This window comes from Rhyacophila brunnea, unplaced genomic scaffold (assembly GCF_057557595.1).
Source record: "Rhyacophila brunnea isolate RB1 unplaced genomic scaffold, BYU_Rbru_1.0 scaffold_8, whole genome shotgun sequence".
NCBI lineage: Eukaryota > Metazoa > Arthropoda > Insecta > Trichoptera > Rhyacophilidae > Rhyacophila > Rhyacophila brunnea.
Genome location: NW_028233350.1, coordinates 12098128 through 12118157, shown reverse-complemented (window position 1 = coordinate 12118157; position 20030 = coordinate 12098128). Strand labels below are relative to the sequence as shown.

Below are 20030 nucleotides of genomic sequence, written 5' to 3'. Positions count from 1 at the left end.
AATCATAAGTTTAGTTTGGCACACGGATCTAAACCGCATACGGTTTCAGTCCATGGATGGCCTCTCTATCCATTCCCTCTAATTTAGGTGGTACTCTATCCGCATGCTTTGGAACACTTTCTCTATGGATCCACTGATTCGACGTTTACAATTTGCCAGATCATCCGCTGTTTTGTTGCCCTCAATTACTATGTCATATATTGCGGAATGGATTTTGGTTGATCACACCATAGGTCATAGGAATTAAGTGGTGAAAATGAAAAAAGCATGTAGGTACATTCAGTTGTAATATAATATTGAAACATTTCGAAGGGGAAGCATTACCTAACCATTTCCATCAATATGATATGTGTCGCTGAGTTTCAAAACCCGCTATAACACTTTTTCATCATGTTGAGAAAATCAATAAAAACTTTTTGAACTAAAAAGGTTTTTGAATGTTTCAGTAGTGTTATAGCGGGATTTGATAGACACATTGATTTTGTTTCATAAATGACAGTTAATCGTAGTGGCTTTTGAAAGAGGCGATAAAATTTTCATGTAGAGATTTTAATAACGAATACAACGATATATATATCTTAATTATTTAAAAAAAGTGTTATAGCGGGTTTTGAAACTCAGCGACACATATGCTCTTACAATTGTGTGAGTGAATAGCCGCAGCAAGGTGTTGTAAAGCCATTATTTCTGTTGTGTGTATAGGGTATTGAATTAAATTACATAATATTATTGAAATTGATATTATTTAATATTGTTTCGAAAGCATTGATTATGCAATATAAATTGAAGAAAATGGTCATCATTCATAGGACCAGATTATATTGGGTTATTAATTTTTCGCATAATTCATTTTCATTTTATTAAGTGTATGGTCATACATATTTTTCTTACTTTCTGCATAAAAGTAGACTTTTTTGAAAACTCTTTCAAATTGATTCTGTTGATTGTGATGATATCCTCAAACAGTTTCTTGTGTAATTCTAAAAATAATAAAGTACAAAAAATCATTAGTACAAAACAATTCAAATATACTGCAAAACAATAATCCTAAATTTGAGATGTTTTTGAAGTGTAAAACATTAATTCTTTCTCATAATGAATTAATGCATTAGTTATTTAATCCATTAACAGGACACGCACTAGAATCCACTTGGGCAATACGTGTTGAAGAAAGCTAATAGCGCCTGTACACATGCATGGATTTACTGGCACAAATAGTGTGTAAATTCAACTATCGCGATAATAATTGTTTCCACGTAAAAGTGCTGACTGTCTCGCCAATCTCATTTTTCAATAGTAAGCGAGACGAGTTGTTGTAATTGTATGGTGCTATTTGGCAGGTTATGAAAATTGGTAAACATCAAAAATGCTCTGCGAGGAGTAGTTTGTAATTTTTTTGCGCAGATACCGCTCAAATTTCAACAGTCGTGTGAAAATTCAGAAGCTGCTGAACTTTTTTGATCCATGCATGATATCTTGCGACTTACACTTCTTGTTATGGCCACGATAATACATACTGTCAGCAGTAAATCCATGCACGTGTAAATGGGGTATTTGGATGCAAAAATCATTATAAGAATAGGACAGTGGCTTTGCCAATTTCAGCCAGCATTAAAACTGCCGTTGAAAGAAGACTTTCTTGTGGAATAAAATAGTTTTAATGACTACTTACAAAAGATAGGGTGGTGTTAGTTCTAGCAATTATTATAATATTGCAATACATTTTTCTTACCTCTTCGGCTATCTTAAAAAGTACATCACTAGCCGATTGGCCATATACAAGAGATTTAAATATTCCATTACTTTGAATTCTATGTTCATTTCCTTTGTTTGTTACATTTACATTATTGCTACCTCCATCATATGTGAGGAGTTCATACGGATGACCAAACTCTACAACTCTTCCTCTGAAAGAAATCACATTAAAATTTAATGTCAACGAACATGGAATTAAGAGACCACGCATGCATATTATGTAGTTGTTTCATAATTACAACACCAGAGCTTTCCAACAGGTGTGCTGTAAGATACTGATGGGTACATTCATATTCGAGTGTTTTGAAATGTCAACTGATTCGTGGCATTTGGCACAATGTACTATCTGTAGGATTTATGGTTACTTCTTTTAAGTATTGACCCAGAGATAATATGTAGGGTTCTAATAAACTTTTTTTATATTCAACGAATAATTTAAATAAATCTTTATGTAAAATTATTAAAATTTGGAGAGATACTGATGTCGGCTCGGCACTAAGGTATCATTGGTACCCTTGGTTCAAACCACAAAAGCCGATTGCCAATATTAACACAATTTATGATGCGCTCCAGATGAATAAATATGCACTAGTTAATCTAGATATAATTAAGTAGGATGCAGGTGGCTCAATTGGTAAAGTACATTGGCAAGAATCCAGTGGATGTGGGTTCGAGTCCCGCTGGGATAGATCATTTTTGACAACTCCAATAAAAAAAATCTGCTCATTAAAATTATGTAAGTATTATTAATTGTTTTTTATTTCTAAAATAAACTAATAATATAAATTAGTCGTCGCACGACCACTGCACCAGTAATAGTGATGCACAGATTAGATTCAACAGCAAAAATCTAATAAACAATTCAAAGTCTTAATTGAATGTGTTACATATACAATAGATAAAGCCTGTCGATCGACCCCGTCCCATACAACACATTGACAAAAACCTACAATAGAGAGAGAGCCTAAACACATGAAAGGGAAGCCGAAAAAGAAGTTACTAAGTAATAATTAAATTAGCTGAAAGCCATTTTGCATTGTAGCGAACAATACTGGTCTTTGAAATTTATTTTCCTATACTAAGATCAAAACACCTTACATTAATTTTACAAGCGTATAAAAGTTTGTAATACAATCATTATTTAGAATATAAATATTAAGAAATCGCAAATAACAGTACATTATACATACAGTATGACATAATAGGGTGCCATTTTTTTTATGCAAGACATAGAATATAATTTTTTTCTATGGCTACCAATTCAATCTCACTAGAAATATTCTAGAATCGTGATCTTTATGGAAACAAATCTTTAGTAGTAAGTAATCCAACATCTTTGTTATCATCGGATCAATGTCACTTAATTCAGATGTCTTAAAGAAATGTGGACAAATCTTTTGTCATTGCAGTTTTTAATATCTAGGGTTTATTAGCAAATTTTTTTTACTGATAGCCCAAGATTCAATTCAAATAACTATCGAATTTTGCATATGCAGTGTGGCATGAATTTGAATCAGCAAAATTAATAATTACTTAGTAATACCTACAATTGATTGGCTTACCTATCCATGACCAGCACCTTGTCTGAATCCATAACCGTGTGCAAGCGGTGAGCAATCGTTAACACGGTTCGGTCGGCGAATTTTTTTCTTATCGTCTCTTGAATAAGCTGGTCAGTTCTGAAATAGAAAGATAAGTAATGAACTATGGGCAAGCCATAATTTTGGCAACAGTAGCTTAATTGTTATGGAAACTCTATTGCTAGCTAGCCTTTAAAACCTTTAAATTAAAATACCCAAAAATATGTAGATTCATATTTCTTCGACAGACTATTGAATTAAGCATCATTACAATGATTGTATACTTTAAAAAAAGATAGTATGTTATATACTTTATAGCCAACGCCAGTGATGGACGAGTAGTTCGATTCCCTGGTGTAGCAAATTCACATGCTGCTTTTCAATTTGTGAATCATTAAACAAACTTCTTTGTACAGCGGCCAAGATCCATTTTGGATTATGGAGTCAATGATGACCAAAAATAATCTTAATATGATTGATATTCATTATAATGCAAATTCTCTTGAGAATGACCACTGCAACGAACCCGAAACGTCAAGGAAAGAAGGAGGAAGAACACATGGTGAAAGTCTAACAATCTATTACGATAACAAAAAACCGTGAAAGTCTTCAACATTATATGCATAGTGCAGTACTATTATCGATACTTGTATAACTCGTAGATTGAAGATGCTGTCAGTACTAACTCTGGGTCGACGTTGGCAGTGGCCTCGTCCATGAGCAAGAAGCGAGACTTCCTGAGACAGGCTCTCGCCAGACTCACTAGTTGCCGCTGGCCAACGGAGAAGTTTGATCCTCCGTCCGAGACAAGTGATCCAAGTCCCGCACTCATTTCACTCACAGTCGACTTCAGTTCCACCTGTGGGAACATTAGATGCACATTTTAATAGCAACTAATAACAGTTGTAACAATCTATTTGTGTACCAAGCCAAATTCAAAAAACTAGTAAATCAGACTTACACTAACTATTTATATAGGTACCTAATGAATGGTATTTTACTTATTAAGTACTTTTATTGCAATGTGGGAGAATTTACAAAATTAACTCTGCCAAAATTAGTTTAATACAAAGTCATTGAACAAAACCTTTTCTATATAGACGGATATTATTTGATTAGCTGCAAGTCATTTTGCATTGCAGATTCATTTCTTCACAGTTTTCACCTGCATCCGTCAAAAACCATTAGAGTTTTCATAAATTTAGATCCACTCAATCAGATAATTCCATGAATTACTAAATGTGTTCATGTTGCTAGTATAAATTCTATAACTTGAATGGGTTTAAATGAATGGTATTTTTTTATTAATTAGTACATACATTTTATCATTTCGTATTGAAAAATGCACCGAAGAGCATTACATTTCAACTTAATTATTTAGATGAACAATCGTGTGTAAATAATGCAAATCTGACAATAAACTAACAGCGTTTACAGAAACTGGTAAAATATTCAATATTTACTTTTCTTTGGTTACAAAATTCAAACATAGTAAAGCCGTTCTGCGTGTGCATTTGTATTTGACTCCTTTTAAGTACAAATACTATTGATACTATTGTGTCGACGTTTTAGTTGGCTGTTCAGTTTGGCAGAAACCTTGTCATCTTGGTTTAGTTTTTAATACTATTTATAATGTTATGAATACATATCTCACACCTCTGAAAGTGCGTTCCATAGTTGAAGATCGCTGTACTCATTCAGCGGATCAAGATTTTCTCTCAAGCTGCCGCTGAAAATAGCAGGCTCCTGTGGAATGATGCTGAGTGTAGAACGTAACTTGTGGAGGCCCAGATCTCTTGTCTCAATGCCATCTATTTTTATTGACCCTTCAGCTTCTGTTAGCCTAAAGAAGTACATATGAGGGGTTTAGAAACAAATGCGGCATTTTCAATTTTCGTGAGATGTTGGCCAGTCATTTTAAAAATTAAAATTTTCTTATGTGTAATTTCTGAAGAAAATATTTTTAAATGTTGTTTGTATACAGTGAAACCCCGATTCTATGGTTTTCAAGGTACCCTAAAAAAACGATAATTGCGGGATATATAACTTGAATTATTTTCAGTTTCTCAGCTAGAGTTCTAGTTTTCTTCAGTTTTCGTTTGGGGGGCATTTTAGTTGCGACTTATAAAAATTCGTGATACAAGATGCGAGGCAAGCCTGAGCGCCGACCGACATGTGCAAACAAAGTGACGCGACTGAAAGGTCTGTATGTTTCATAAACAATTCTACGGAAAACTATAAATCGGCGAACTGTTAATGTGGGATTATTTAATATTATTCTTATGGGTGTTTGGCGGGACATGTGGGAAAAAATGAACGATCCGCGAAAGAAGTTGACTGACTTCAACTTGGATTTTTTACATGAAATTTCTTTTACTTTTTCAAAGTTGTCGGCGAAAACACCAATTAGAGACTAGTATCATAAACGTAATCCGATCCCGGCGGAATCGGTCTACGGTCGGATATTGTTGCTTAGGGTAGAAAATGTTATTAAACGATCGACACATTAACAGTTTTAAGAAAAATTTTGACAATATTTTGCTCGATATAATATCCGATAAGTAGCTCGTTATAAAAGGGAATAAAAATATGGAGGAAATCATAAACTAAAATGGCAAAGAATGTTTCCTCATTACAGCCGAGATCTTGCTATGTCCGTGATCATAATAACCGAGTTCGACTGTATATAATAACGAAACATCAAAAGACCACCAGTTTAAACAAGATTTTATAAAGGCCATTTTCAAAGGTACATAAAATAAATTTTAGTGTGGCAATCAATTAATTGTCCTTATTCATAGTGGATCCACTTTTCAGTTTGGTATCTCGAGTAGATTTAGTTCAGTTTGGTATCTCGGCAGTCATTGGTAGGTCCATCTAGCCAGTGAATTTCTGGACTCCCGCTTATTCTACGTCCTATTGGATTGCTCTCATTCTGACATAACTCTCTTTACAGGTTCTTTCACATTCATTTCCTATCCTCCCGATCTTACTTGTATCTTCTCCCATGACTATTGCCGTCAGTGGAGAATTTTTCTGTCAAAAATATTCAGGCTTCCGAGACATACCTATACATAATTTAAAAAATGAAATAGGAAACTAACCGAAAGAGTGCAGTAATTATAGAAGATTTTCCAGCGCCTGTTCTACCGACAATTCCCACCTTTTCACCATCGTATATTCTGAAACTCACATCTTCCAGTACAAAATCTCCCTGGTCATATTTCAGGAAAACGTTTTTCATTTCTAGTGTACCTGTAAAATTGTCAATCATAGTTATTATTATGAATTTTTAAGAAAAATTATGTGGATACAAAGTTTTTGGAGCACTGACCTTGTTGAGGCCACTTGTTCAAATCAGTTGTGGGGTAATTCTTTTTAATAACATTTTCATCATTGTCGAGGGATGCTTCCGTTTGAAGTTTGGAGTATTCTACGATTCTTTCTACCTGTGAAATTAAAACCATTCACATTATTATCAAAGTATTAATCCAATTCAAGGGGATATCATAAGGTAAACAAAAAATAGTTACTAAAACATTCAAAACCAAAATCCTTTAATTACAGTAGAATCTCTCATCCAGCAATTCGGCACTAGATCCACCAGTTCGCATTTGTTCGCTGAATGAGGGCGCCACATGCTAATATTTGATATGGTGAGGTTAGTTCTATATTCGAACACCTGTCAATTTATGATGGTATATTTATAGATGGAGGGACAGTCAAAACTATCTGTAATTTGTAGTCAAAGTTCAATGAAAACAAATACTTATGATTGATAAAGTTTAGCGTGCACTATTTATGTTGGATCATAACAGCCTACCTCCACCCCATGCTCCACCCTTCCCCACTGAGAAATATATATTATCTTAAACAAAAGTGTAAATACATGTAGTAGGTACTTAGACATATTCATGTTTTATTTTAAAGTTTCTATACATTCCAGTCTTCTGGCATCACTAGATTTTATATAATGCTGTATTAGTGAGATTCTACTATATAGTGCTTAGCAGCTAAACAGGTGAAATTATAGTATTTTTAATACTATGTCATTGTGTTATATTATGTGTACATAAATGGTAGTTTACACGAGCCACTGCGAATGATCATCCGCAGGGAATTGCATACTGCTTGTTTACACGTGTCACCGAAAGTGAAATACTCATCATTTCAAAATGGCGTCAACTGAAATAACAGTGCAGGCTGGAATTCAGACAATTAGTGAATATTTGTTGTATGAATGCAGAAATTTCATAGAGAGAAAGAGGAATAGGAAAAAGAGGCGCCACTTTTGCAATCATCCGCGATGATCGAAAAGTAGAACATGTTTAACTTTATTCGATTTCGATTACGCATGATCACTTTCGATGATTCGAGGATGAATGTGCGTTTACACGGGTTACTGCAGATGATTCCTCCGTAATGATCGTCAAAAGTGAACCGTGAAAACGGGACTTAAGGAACCATACTCAAAAATATAAAATAATATTGCATACCGATGTCATGTGGTTTTCCATATCAGCCGTTTGCCTCAGCCCCCATTGGCACATTCCTACGAGACCCATCACTTGAGTTATGGCCAAGCCTACTTTCCCTCCAAAAGTATCTGTTGAAAAGTATTAGGTTTAAATGTGCAAGACTAGCGGAAATACCCGACTTGATATAGGTACATTCTCTCATTTAACAAATTATTCAAATTACATAGGTATATCACCCTGAAAATATGTAATAACAACATTTTATACACAACACGCGAGCCTAATACTACAAGGTTCTAAGTGTTCATCTGTAGCGTTCTTTAGTTACTACCATAGACTAATATACTATATACTAGTTACTACTAATTAAAACTTTTATTGTGTGGCATATATGTGTGGTATTCGCAAATAATAAAAACACAGAAGTAGTATTTTTCATTATTCATGTTTGGAATTAAAAGGAACAAGTGAAAAAGTGACTCATTTGTTTCAAAACAAATGAAAATAATAAAAAGTGACAGCACGACTCGTTTGTTTTTTAAAACAAATAAAAATGCAGTAAACTGCATTACCGCTCGAGCTTTCATTTATTATTTTCATCAATTGATCCTTGAGAAAACAAACCAACAATGACGAAATATTGTAAGCTGCCTCATTGTTACTTTTGTTTCGCCAGGGACAAACACTTAGAACCTTGTAGTTCTCCACTCGCGACTGGTCTATGAAAAGTAATGCAATGTTATAAATAAAATGCTTATAACTTTTCATACAAACCAAATGGCTCCTAACTATTTTTTTAATATATGTCACATACAACGTTCCCTCTAATTTTTCTATTGTGTGTGCGGATCATCGATGCATCTGACCAGTCGGGTCTTCACCCGGTGAGGTAACCCCCCGACGAACACACACATACAATTTTTCATTAAAACTTATATTTTTAAGGTAAGGTGAGTCGGGGTAAGTGTGACTTTGGGGTAAGTGTAGCTACTAAAATATCTCAGTATCTACTACAAATTGGATGCTGCCATCTATAGAAAGATGATAGCAAACACACTGATTTATAAAAATAACCAGAAATGTCCTCGATACCGTGTTTCCTGAGGTGACTACATGGATTATTCTCCAGACGACATTTTGAAGTCGACGAGTGAGATGGTAGCTGTTACTAAGATATTTTTTTAAACACGGAAATCTGCACATTGTGGTTGTAAAAATTGGTGAGTATATGTGTTTTGATACGCTGCTTCACGTTATATTATTGTTTTACTGATTTATAAGCATTTGAAACATTTAATCAAGTAGACACACTTCCCCACGAAAGTAAACACGTGGGGTAAGTGTGCCTTTGTATTGTGTCACACTTCCCCCATATATTTTATATGAATTTGCAAAGTCAATATTTTAACTAGTAATGGGACATGACGCATTATTTATATCGATCGAAGTATCGAAGATCGAAAATGTTCGTTATTTAAAATAGAATGTTTATATGTAAGAATTTGTATACCAGTATAACCTAGATAATTTGAAATCCAAGGGACCCTGAAAATTTGAATTCGAATTCACGAAAATCGCTATAAATCGAATTTTCTGAAGAAGAAAAAAAATCGTCAATTTGCATGGGGACGATGAAGTATTGAAAAATAGTTTTAAGTACGTGGTATTTACCAGTGAAAAAAGTGATTTAATGGTGAACTATGTGTTTTCAAGAATAAAAATACTTAGTACTTAAGTAAATAAGAATGTTATTCCTTACGAAAATCTAATCTAGAGTCATACACATTCACAGTAAAAAACGGGTAACTACCTATATATTTAAAATAAAATGCTTCAATATTCCATTAACAATAATAAAAACGTCTAGTCAACTCATTAAGTCAACTAGTGAACTAGTCCTGTCAAACAAAGGGTCACTGTGTATTCATTATTGCCAGTTTAATCTAAATCAACTTAAATTTTAAAAGAAAAGAATCTCATAGTTTATTAAAATACACATTGAAAACGTAATTCTCTCAGTTATAATAATATGTCACAAGTTAGTTAGGTAGGTAATCAATAATTACTTAGGAAATTTTGTGAATATTTTTTTTTCACTGAAAACCATTTAATGGATATGTGCTAAGATTACTTCTAAAACAACATGTTTTTCACATTAATAAAATAATGGATTCTGAATTTACATGAATGATTAGTACGTTTCATGCCGTGTCATGTAAGTACTGACTATTTTTAGGGTTACTGTGCATTCTTGTATTGTATACTTTGTATTTGTGCTCTTTCAATGTTATCTTTCAATCTGTGTCAATCTTCAAAAGCCTTTGATTCATTTACCTACCACTCCTGTTGCTAAGATAACCACATTAAATAATTAAGTACCTACCTAATAAAAAACGTAATTTTTGTTTCGGGACATCACTAGCTCTACATACATTAGTATGACACACTTACCCCAAAAAAAATGATATAGATCATTTTTGTTGAAAATCTATACAAAATCTTTAATTTAAGAATCAATATCCATTAAATGATATATTACCTTTCTATACATGTAATACGTTATGGTTTTGAAGAACTTTTGGAACAATGGTGAATTTAGTTACACTTACCCCAATATCGGGGTAAGTGTGACAAACTGACTAGTGATCAAAAAATATTAATATGTCGTATTATAGTAAGATATACAGTGGGTTCCTTCTGTACATATTAATTGTAATGATATTGTGAATCCTATGGTAAAGTTTTCAACTATTTAAAACATACCTATTCATCGTGAACCAGGTTAAAATTCATCTCATCAAATTATATGTCACACTTACCCCGACTCACCTTATTTCTTAATTTCAGTGATTTTTTATATAATAATAACACTAACAATGAAAAATAGTCTTGTAATTTATCCCATATCGATATTTGACGTATAAAATTAGCATTTTTTGCACAGATACTTGTTGCTCGTACATCCGTAATTTCATCAACAATTAATGTATGAAACCGAGACTTCCGTAATTAGTCAAAAAATCTTTTTAATAATTTTTACTTCGCCAGCTTTCGGGAATATCTGTGTGTTTAGATACAATATGATTGTGAATATATTGTACAGAAAGCATAGAAGTATTAATTTTTATAGCCAATAGTTACAATTATCAATTAACACTTTGACTAGATTGCAACCAGATTTTATGCGCTAAGCTATCTCAATTCTATTCTTTTGTTCTTCGGGTGTTTCTGTCATTATTTTCAAAAGTTTCAATTTCGTAACAGCATCCTGGTGTAGCCTTTTTAAAATATACAACCTCCATTCAATCCACTTCTTTCCAGACCTGAATTCTTCTAGTATATTTTCTCCGGAGCATATGATGCATTTGACACAATCAGGTGTTTCCGAATAATACAATATATCACCAATTCTTACTTTTTGCGAATGCATTGAAGATGGCATTTCTGTTTCGACGATTTCAGAGAGCCATTCCAATTAAAATTTATTGCAGGATTTCTTCTTAATGATCGCATTTGAAATATCACATCCTATCCTTTTTGACATTTTTAGAGTCGAAGAATTATGTATGTGATAGTTTCGTGCATTCGAGCAAAACTAAAATCTGGCAAAGGAAACTTTCTTTTACAATATTTTTGTGTGAGGACTGTGCGAGGGATGAAAACATGTGTGAGGACACATTTTAGTAGATGTGCGCACGCACACCTTACAGGGAACATTGGTCACATATACTCTTTTAATTCTCAGTTACACCATTATAATATTAATTAACACTAACCATCAGTGGAGAAGACAAGAAAACTGAAAGTGACGACAGCTAAGTACAAGCAGCATGTCATGTCCATCCAAAAAGCAAATGCTCGAGCGGCATGGAGGACTAATGTCCAAGCAGACGACTGCAAATCTTGGTGACCATCAAACTCAGCTGCAAGCTTACGCTGCTTTCCCAATGATCGGATCGTATCTAAGCCCTCCAGAGTGGCATTCACATGGGTAAATGCGGGTGAACGGCCTGGAAAAAATAAAATATTATTTAATAGCATCATAATATTATAATATGCCCGTCTTTGTCACACACACTATTAGAAACCACACCTAAATTGGATACAGGAAAGTACAAGTTTGATACAGTCAAATGTTTTCTTAACATTAGATCTCTCGTGAACCGACATACTGATATCGAGAGAATCATGTCAACGAATAAATGCTTATTGAAACAGTTTGTAAGTCCACCTATTATCCCATCTAATAAAAACCACGATCTAAAATATGCAAAAATATTTTGCGGCACGTGGGTTGGAAAGTTCTGGCTAAAACCAAATGCTTCTTGATACAAACCATGACACATCATCATTATTGGCCCTACAATAGGGACTTCCAGGGAATGTCTCCACACCACTATGTCTGCCGCAAGTTCCCTATGTCTGCCACAAGCTCCCTCCGCCGCCTTAACGTCAGGGATGCGGTGTCTCTTTCTACAATATAGTCTAACCACTGCAGTGTAGGTCTCCATTAATATAGGTTAATTTAAATTGGCTGTTGATACTCACTGATTGCTTCCAATCTTTTCAGACTCCGGCTGGCTGATATATAGACAACTCGTTGCAAGGCCAACACGATTACCAAAATACCCGTCGGTATTAGAAGCCACACGTTCACGACGCAGACTACAACCAGGATGCCAATTGTTTCTAGAATAAACTGAAAACATTTCCTTTATAAAGTAATTACGATGATATTGTAGAAAATAAAGTAACTACTTTTGAGCTGAAGCTATAATCAGACATAATCAGGGGCAGAACCTAGGGTAGGAGGCAGCCCGCTTTTTAAAATTGTCATTAATACTGACAACTAAATTCATCTAATTTTATTTCTTCTTTATTTGTTGCTATAAAAATTCCCTTCTCAAGTAAAATCCTCGCTACTTCAATAATAACTATTACACAATATGTAGTCAAGTTAAATTTAAAAATTGCTTTATTGTTTAAAAGTGGGTCACTTGGTGTTCTATTCCTGAAAAGGTTTCACTATTTTCGCAGGCCCAATTTACCCAATTCCCAAAGTTGGGAATCACTCATACAATGACTCAATGAATATTTTATGTGTATAATAAATAGTTATTGTGAGTATTGTGTTGATCAGTGGCAAAAGGTGACTTTTGGAAAGAGGTAAACTAGAGATCAGAGAAAAAGAGCACACTTATCAGCTATAGGTACTTACGGGAAATAAGAAGATAATACTATATTACTACTGATGAATAGGTACACACTAATGACAACAACATACTAATTCGATGAAATTTCAATAGCTCACTAACGACATAAAATTGAGCGATGAATAATATGCATTTTCCTAAACATAATATATATATATATATATACATATTTTTTTTGACCATGTCCGATCCCAATAGGATCATATGGGCCTCCACAGAGTAGAGGTTTGTATTGACAGAATTTGTTTTTTACGAGCAACGGATGTCAGCCACTTGCTCAACCTATTACGTCCATACCCTGACTCACACACAAACTGAAAAACAATATGTGTACTTGCCAGTCCCAGGATTCGAGCCTGGGACCCACAGCGTTATAGTCCAACGCTTAAGTCGCGCGGCCACCGTGGGTTACATATATACACATCAAAAAACATTAAATAAAATTAATCTTATTTTTAAAAACATATTTATATGTGATTGAATGGCATAGAATTTATTTTTTAATTTATCTTATTATTAATTATTTTGGACAAAGCTGCAGTCATAGACAATAATATTATGCGCAAAGGTTTTAGGATTCACCTTTCGAGCCTACCGTATTGCATATATTACTGTAGACGGGGCTGAGGTTCGTGAGGAATCTGACATTAATTGCACAATAATCCGATACATACAATAGTTGAAGAGAGATGGCATTATGGCCTATTTTTTTTAACCTTTGAGAGATGGTTCTGTATTTTACATTTCTACATATTATAGGTATCTACGACAGATGTTGTTGGCAAATTAAATTATTTTTGTAGAATATTAAATAATTTAGTTATTATTTAAATACGATAATATGCCATTAAAAATTATTTTTCTTATGAAGGTAGGCGAGTTACTTACGAGTCTTCGCCATTGGTATTGATAGGGTACATACTGTGATACAATTCACCATAGCTGCAGGTAATATGCTATCCACGGTTCCCATGTCTTTTGAGACCCTATTTAGGATTCTTCCTGATGCATTTTGGTGAAAAAACTTCATAGTTGCTCTAATTAGTCCTCTTGGAAATGCATGAAAAAAAAAAAAATTCCTTAACAGACATGACATTTTATCATGTCATGTCTGCTGACAAATCTCAAACATTGAAGAATGTAACATTCTTTTATTGATTATACAAAATTTGAAAACACTTCTAAATTTGAAACAAACAAACTCTGAGAAATATATAAGCACTAGAAAAAACACCCAGCAGGATATCCTCCATCTTCTCAATGGAGGAGACCTTTTGTGCTTCTTTTTTTTTCAGAGGTAAAAGCAAAGTTTTTTGGACACCTCTTATGGCGGGTACAGACGCGTGTAATGTAACGCAAATTTGTATGGACGGCACACAATCTCGACGCGGATCCTGTTGTTGTTTGAGTTCTCGAGCACCGCTTGTGCCTTTGTGTTCGTGTTAAAAACCAACAGTCGAAGGATAAGCGCGAACATCGCTACGAGCATTACATGTAAGGATCGTACCTACGTCCATACGACAAATTCGCGTTACATTACACGCGTCTGGACGCGGCCTTATGTATTGTCTTTTATTTAAATTAACGCAAGATATAAAATAGACAAGGTAATTTGAATTACGAGTTATTGGTACCTGAACATGGAGTCGTGCAGATTAATTGATGCCCTTATGCACATAGTGAAGAATACCATGAGCTCCGAAAGTATGAGAAGAATGGTGACTATCAAAAATCCTGTGTATATATAAACGCACTCTTTCCTGGTCAATGTCCATATATTAATAAACGGGGAAGCCTCCCCATTCCCTATTCGTAATATCAATCTGAAGAGTCCTTCATTATCGACCACTACAGACGATAGAGATGTGAAATTGAAGGCGTTGGACAGTTCTTCTAAATTCACCCTGTTCAAGAAGAAAAAAAACAAAGATATAAAACCTGTGACTGATGAACATAAGGGTTTATTTTTAGAGGAAAACTAAGATAATATTGTATATGAGCTATTAATTCTCTAAACCAGTGTTTCCCAGCCACCGGTCCGTAGAAATTTTCTGCCGGTTCAAAAGTAGTTGTCGCCCATTTTAAAAAGAACTAGAATAATATCCATCTCTAAGTTTTCAAAGCCTTTACATTATTGTCCGCATTTTCAACTATGTACCTGTTCTTGTGAGAGGAAATTCAAAAAGATCTACTATTCACAATTTATTTATTGATCGGTTTGTGATAATTTCAATTATCAATAGAATTTTCATGTTACGTTTTTAAATTTTTAAACAGATTATCGCGGGAACAGTGCATCACTGAACTTAGTGCATTATATGGTGATGAAGCACCATCAAAAACTACGGTATATTGCTGGTTTAGCGAATTTTATCGTGGCCGTCGTTCGCTCACAGACGAGCCGCGTGAAGGTCGTAAAAAATCAGTTGTTTCTCCAGAAAACATTGATGCTGTGCGTGAACTGATACTGAACTGAACTGACATACTGTGAGATTAAGGTATCCCTGGGCATTAGTAACACCAGCGTGTATACGATCTTGCATGAACATTTAGACGTGAAGGAGCTATGTTGGCGTTAGATCCCGTATAATTTGAACACACAAAAAACATTGGCTCAAACAAGCGCCTATTTGAGCACACAAAACATCAAATTAATGGGTCATCCGCCGTACAGCCCCGATTTAGCACCAAATGATTTATTTTTATTCTTGACAGCTAAAGATAAATTGCGTGGTCAACGATTTTCTACACCAGAAGAGGCGGTTGATGCATTTAAAAACCATGTTTTGAAGCTAACTTCTGCAATGTGGCAAAAATGCTTTTAAATAATATTTTTTATTTTTGAGTTAGCGGTCCGTGAAATACTTCTCCTATTTTCACCGATCCACAGGTATAAAAAGGTTGGGAAGGAAAGTCTAAAACCACTGCACCTCAAGTTATAGTTATCGGTCTCCATTAAAGGTTTTTTCATAACTACTAGGTATATACATATTGCGATTTCCCACAACCACACTAAATATATAGAATATACACATTTAGAGTTTGTTTTGCTCATGATGTTATATCATACTAGAGCACTTACAAAAAATCCTGAATTACTGGCTGTGCAAAGGATGCACCCTGTTAACCCCTTCGTTTCCCCCGCTAACACGACCGCACAAGTGCAAATGCCGAAGATTGCCAATGATTTAGAACTATTTAAGCTAATACTAACCAATGACTTATCCAGAGATCGCTTAGAGAAATAGAAGCCTGGCCTAAACAAAAAAGAGCAGCCAGCAGCACAAGACTGAGATGATTGCCACCGTTTCGAAGATATCCTCCGTAGACACTTGCTTTAACTGATCCAAGCTGCTGCACTTCATCGGGTGGAATGACAGCATCGCTTGAAATCGAGGATCTCAGTGATTTTTCGGAATGTATTGAATCAATTGTGGGCCGGCCAAACACTTCTTTATATTTCTGAAAATAAAATATAATCTTTTAAAAACATATAATTTTGAAGAGCCTCAGAAACATACCTATTAGAAAAAATCCTAAAAAAAAGTTGGGTCGAGTGGGACTCGAACATACATTACACTGAAGACTGCATTTATATTATGTCAATCCATAAATAATGCAGTATTTTAAGAATGTTTGAAATAATTATGATTGTAAGTTTAATTCAAGATATATTTTCTATTATTAGACTTCTTCCCATCTTGGCTTTAATTTTCCATTTCTTGGTGATAGATATCTATCTCTCTCAGTTTTAAGTTGAAGAATAAATCAAGCTACCTTTAGATATATTTTTTTTAACCACACCATTTCCCATTCATATGGTTTAGTAGACTGCGGATAAGATGGTAATCTAATGGTGCCAGGGCAGGAGAATATATTCGATGTGCCATGACTTCCTATTTAAACTGTCTCAGTTTTTGTATAGTCTTTAGTGGCATATTAAGTCTGACATTATTGTGAAGAAAAATTACACCTCTTCTGTTGGCCGGGATTAGCCTTTTTCTTTCAATTGCCAAGTTACCATCAGATTAGCATCTTTTCCGCAGTCTACAAAAGCATATTAATGAGAAACGGCTTAGTATGATGCCTGAAGTGAGTTTGATTAATATTTCGAGTCAAAACAGAGATAATTCTATGCAAAGTTGTAGTAACTGCATAAAACAAAATTTATTTTCAGTTAGCATAGTTATCTTATATAAACTTTTTACCTCACAAAAATCTGATAGACTTACAGAGTTTTCAAGGCTTGTATCTTCGGTATCTGTATTATCCTCAGAGTCGGGCAGAAACTGTGCAAATGTAGAGGATGATGATTGTAAGTCACTGAAGCTCCCTAGGAATATTGCCTGGAGGACATAATTATTGTCAAGCAATCAATATCCTTAAATGCATCATGGAACAGCCATTTTTATGGTGAAACCTTAGGAATCATTCACACACAGGTAATAGATAATACACAATGTACGCTTAAAACACTTATATAAACAATTTAATACCTAATGAACATGATAAATTGTAAGACCATCAAACTGGGCTGCCTTGGATGGTTGGGTCACATACACAGAATGGACGAGAAGTCAAATGAGAGTCAAAACTGACATTCGAGAAGTCAGAAGGCAAGATGGAGGGATAGTGTGAAGTTGGATTTGAAGACCTTGAGCATCAAAAACTGGAGGGCGGCTTTGGATAGACCTGGATAAAGGCAGATGCTAGAGAGGAGACCAATACTAACGTAGAGTTGTAGCGCTACGAAGAAGAAGAAGAAATTGTAAGACCTTTCCAGGAGACAGTCAAAAAACAATTTTTGCAAAGTTACCGTGATCATACATCCTATATTATAGAGTTTATCTTAGGGCATTGGCCATTGAATTGACTTTCTTAGTCATGGGAAATGAATTACTTACATATCAATGTAAGTTCTCGTATGAATTACATTTTATCTATTAATCTGATTGATTAGGTTAATCGAGTTACGAATATTAAAATTTACGCATTGGTGAAGAATAATCTGACTTGCTTTAGTTTTTAGAATATTCTCAGTCATGATACATACACAGAGAAGAGGGTGTATGAACAACTACGCGTAGCCTCGGACTGACATATCAAAAATCGTACTCAGCTGTACAAGAATGACGCATGCATGAAAAATCCACTTTTCTCCAGTATTTGCATTTACCTAGGATCTATATTATAAATAATATGATTTTAAAAAAATATTGTCAATTGAGAAGATCTAAAACAAGTTCTTACGTTGAACTGGCTACTCAGTACATTACAAAAAGGATTCATAAATCGTCTTTAAAAAACAAAAAACCCAGTAATATGCCAGCAGAATATAATTTCAGATCTGTCCATTAGTATAGGCCATAGGGCAATAATGGCTGTATAGAAAAGAATGGTTAGTATGAAAAAAGCTCAAACTCACTTTTCCCGATTCCATTAAACAAACACGATCGTTTCCAGCGAGCAGATGAAGTTGATGAGTAATTAAAACTACAGCCGATTCTCGAAGAAATCCTCTTAAGCACATATCATAGAGAGCACGCACTACATGTGCATCAACAGCTGACAAAGGATCATCCAACAGATAAATGTGTGCACGCTTATAGACACATCGCGCTAAAGATATTCGTGCTCGTTGCCCGCCCGATAACGATACCCCTGAAATAAAATATAATTGCACAGCAATTAAGAATGTAACATTCTTCATTGAATAAATATAACTTGGAACAGCATCAGAAAAATTGGTGACAAAAAAAAGTCGGTTGCCATTATTAATGGAATTTGGTAAATATCTCAGATGCCTTGCTGTTCAGTGTTCATAAATATTTGCATAGATATAAATAGGTACTTGGGTTGTTCCAGGTAACATCAATTCTATTTTTTTGGGGACTTGAAAGTCTACAATTTATCATTATTGCAAACAAGATTATGCCTATAATATATTAATTACAGAACTCTAGTAGATATAACCACTTTAATTATTAGAGGCCTACGACATTTTACTAATTTTTACGTACATTTTACCATCATTGTGATACCTCACCATCCGGCAAGACAATAATTATGACTCAGCCCGAGTGACTCCTGAAATCCTAGATATCCGGAGAGACAAGGATAGGTAATTATAGTAAAAAGAGATAGTGTGACATAGCTTCATGTCATATTATCATCTTCGAAAAAGGCGGGCGGGTCCGACGACGCAATCTTTTTGTATAAATATGCCATCTCGGTTAAGAGAATCCAATAATCCTAAATCAATCAGAGAGAATTATCAATCATAAAATTGAGAAATGAATATATTATACAGTACACTCTCAGTAATCCGCCGCTCGATTATCCGACAACTACTATAATCCGCCGATATTTTTACTAGTTGAAAGCACAAAATCAAGCTCTATAATTCGCCGATATTCGATTGTCAAATTCAGTAGTCCGCCGCGTACAAGTATAGGTATAACGCAGATGAGACGGGTTTATTTTGGAAACTTCTCCTTCGTAAAACGTACAGTCATCGCGAAGAAAGTAATGTACCAGGGAGGAAAGTGCCTAAGCACCGCATCACAATTATTATGCTGTACTCGGAATGCTACAATGGAACCGGGACACGCAAAATGAAGCTTTTGGTCATAGGAAAAGCCAGGAATCCTAAGCCATTAAAGAATATTTGCCTCACTGAAAAACTGGTTGTGTCAAGTTATTTACTGTTTTATTTAGTTAATAAATAAATAGCTTATAAATATGTATAAATTAGTAAATACTTTTTGATTAAAAATAAAACCGTAATTTGCTAGTTCAAATTTCTCAAAACAACCATTTTTAAGAAATACCTGTTTTAATTTTTACCATATTTTATAGGCATAAACTATAATCCGCCGCTTTCACTAATTGGACACTTGTCTGGTTTTTGGGGTGGCGGATTACTGAGAGAGTACTGTATTGTATTAAAAGTGGTTAGTGAGCAGCGGTAACCAATATAATAACAAAAGCTTAAATTTAATAGC

General features: G+C 34.4%; 1 protein-coding gene across 1 annotated transcript in view; it reads right to left on the bottom strand.

Moving 5' to 3' along the window:
• Positions 1-271: 271 nt before the first annotated feature.
• Positions 272-20030, bottom strand: part of LOC147063920 (uncharacterized) — a 38966-nt gene continuing 19207 nt past the window's right edge. Inside the window, exons 8-22 of the mRNA XM_085959113.1 lie at positions 18452-18687; positions 17259-17372; positions 16241-16488; positions 14661-14930; positions 13949-14075; positions 12362-12512; positions 11590-11823; positions 7832-7941; positions 6670-6784; positions 6440-6590; positions 4992-5178; positions 4022-4194; positions 3318-3434; positions 1733-1907; positions 272-980 (exon numbers count right to left, since the gene is read on the bottom strand). Of these exons, the coding sequence (XP_085815239.1) occupies positions 927-980; positions 1733-1907; positions 3318-3434; positions 4022-4194; positions 4992-5178; positions 6440-6590; positions 6670-6784; positions 7832-7941; positions 11590-11823; positions 12362-12512; positions 13949-14075; positions 14661-14930; positions 16241-16488; positions 17259-17372; positions 18452-18687 (2462 nt within the window). The 3' untranslated portion in view covers positions 272-926. The remainder of the gene's footprint in view (positions 981-1732; positions 1908-3317; positions 3435-4021; positions 4195-4991; positions 5179-6439; positions 6591-6669; positions 6785-7831; positions 7942-11589; positions 11824-12361; positions 12513-13948; positions 14076-14660; positions 14931-16240; positions 16489-17258; positions 17373-18451; positions 18688-20030) is intronic.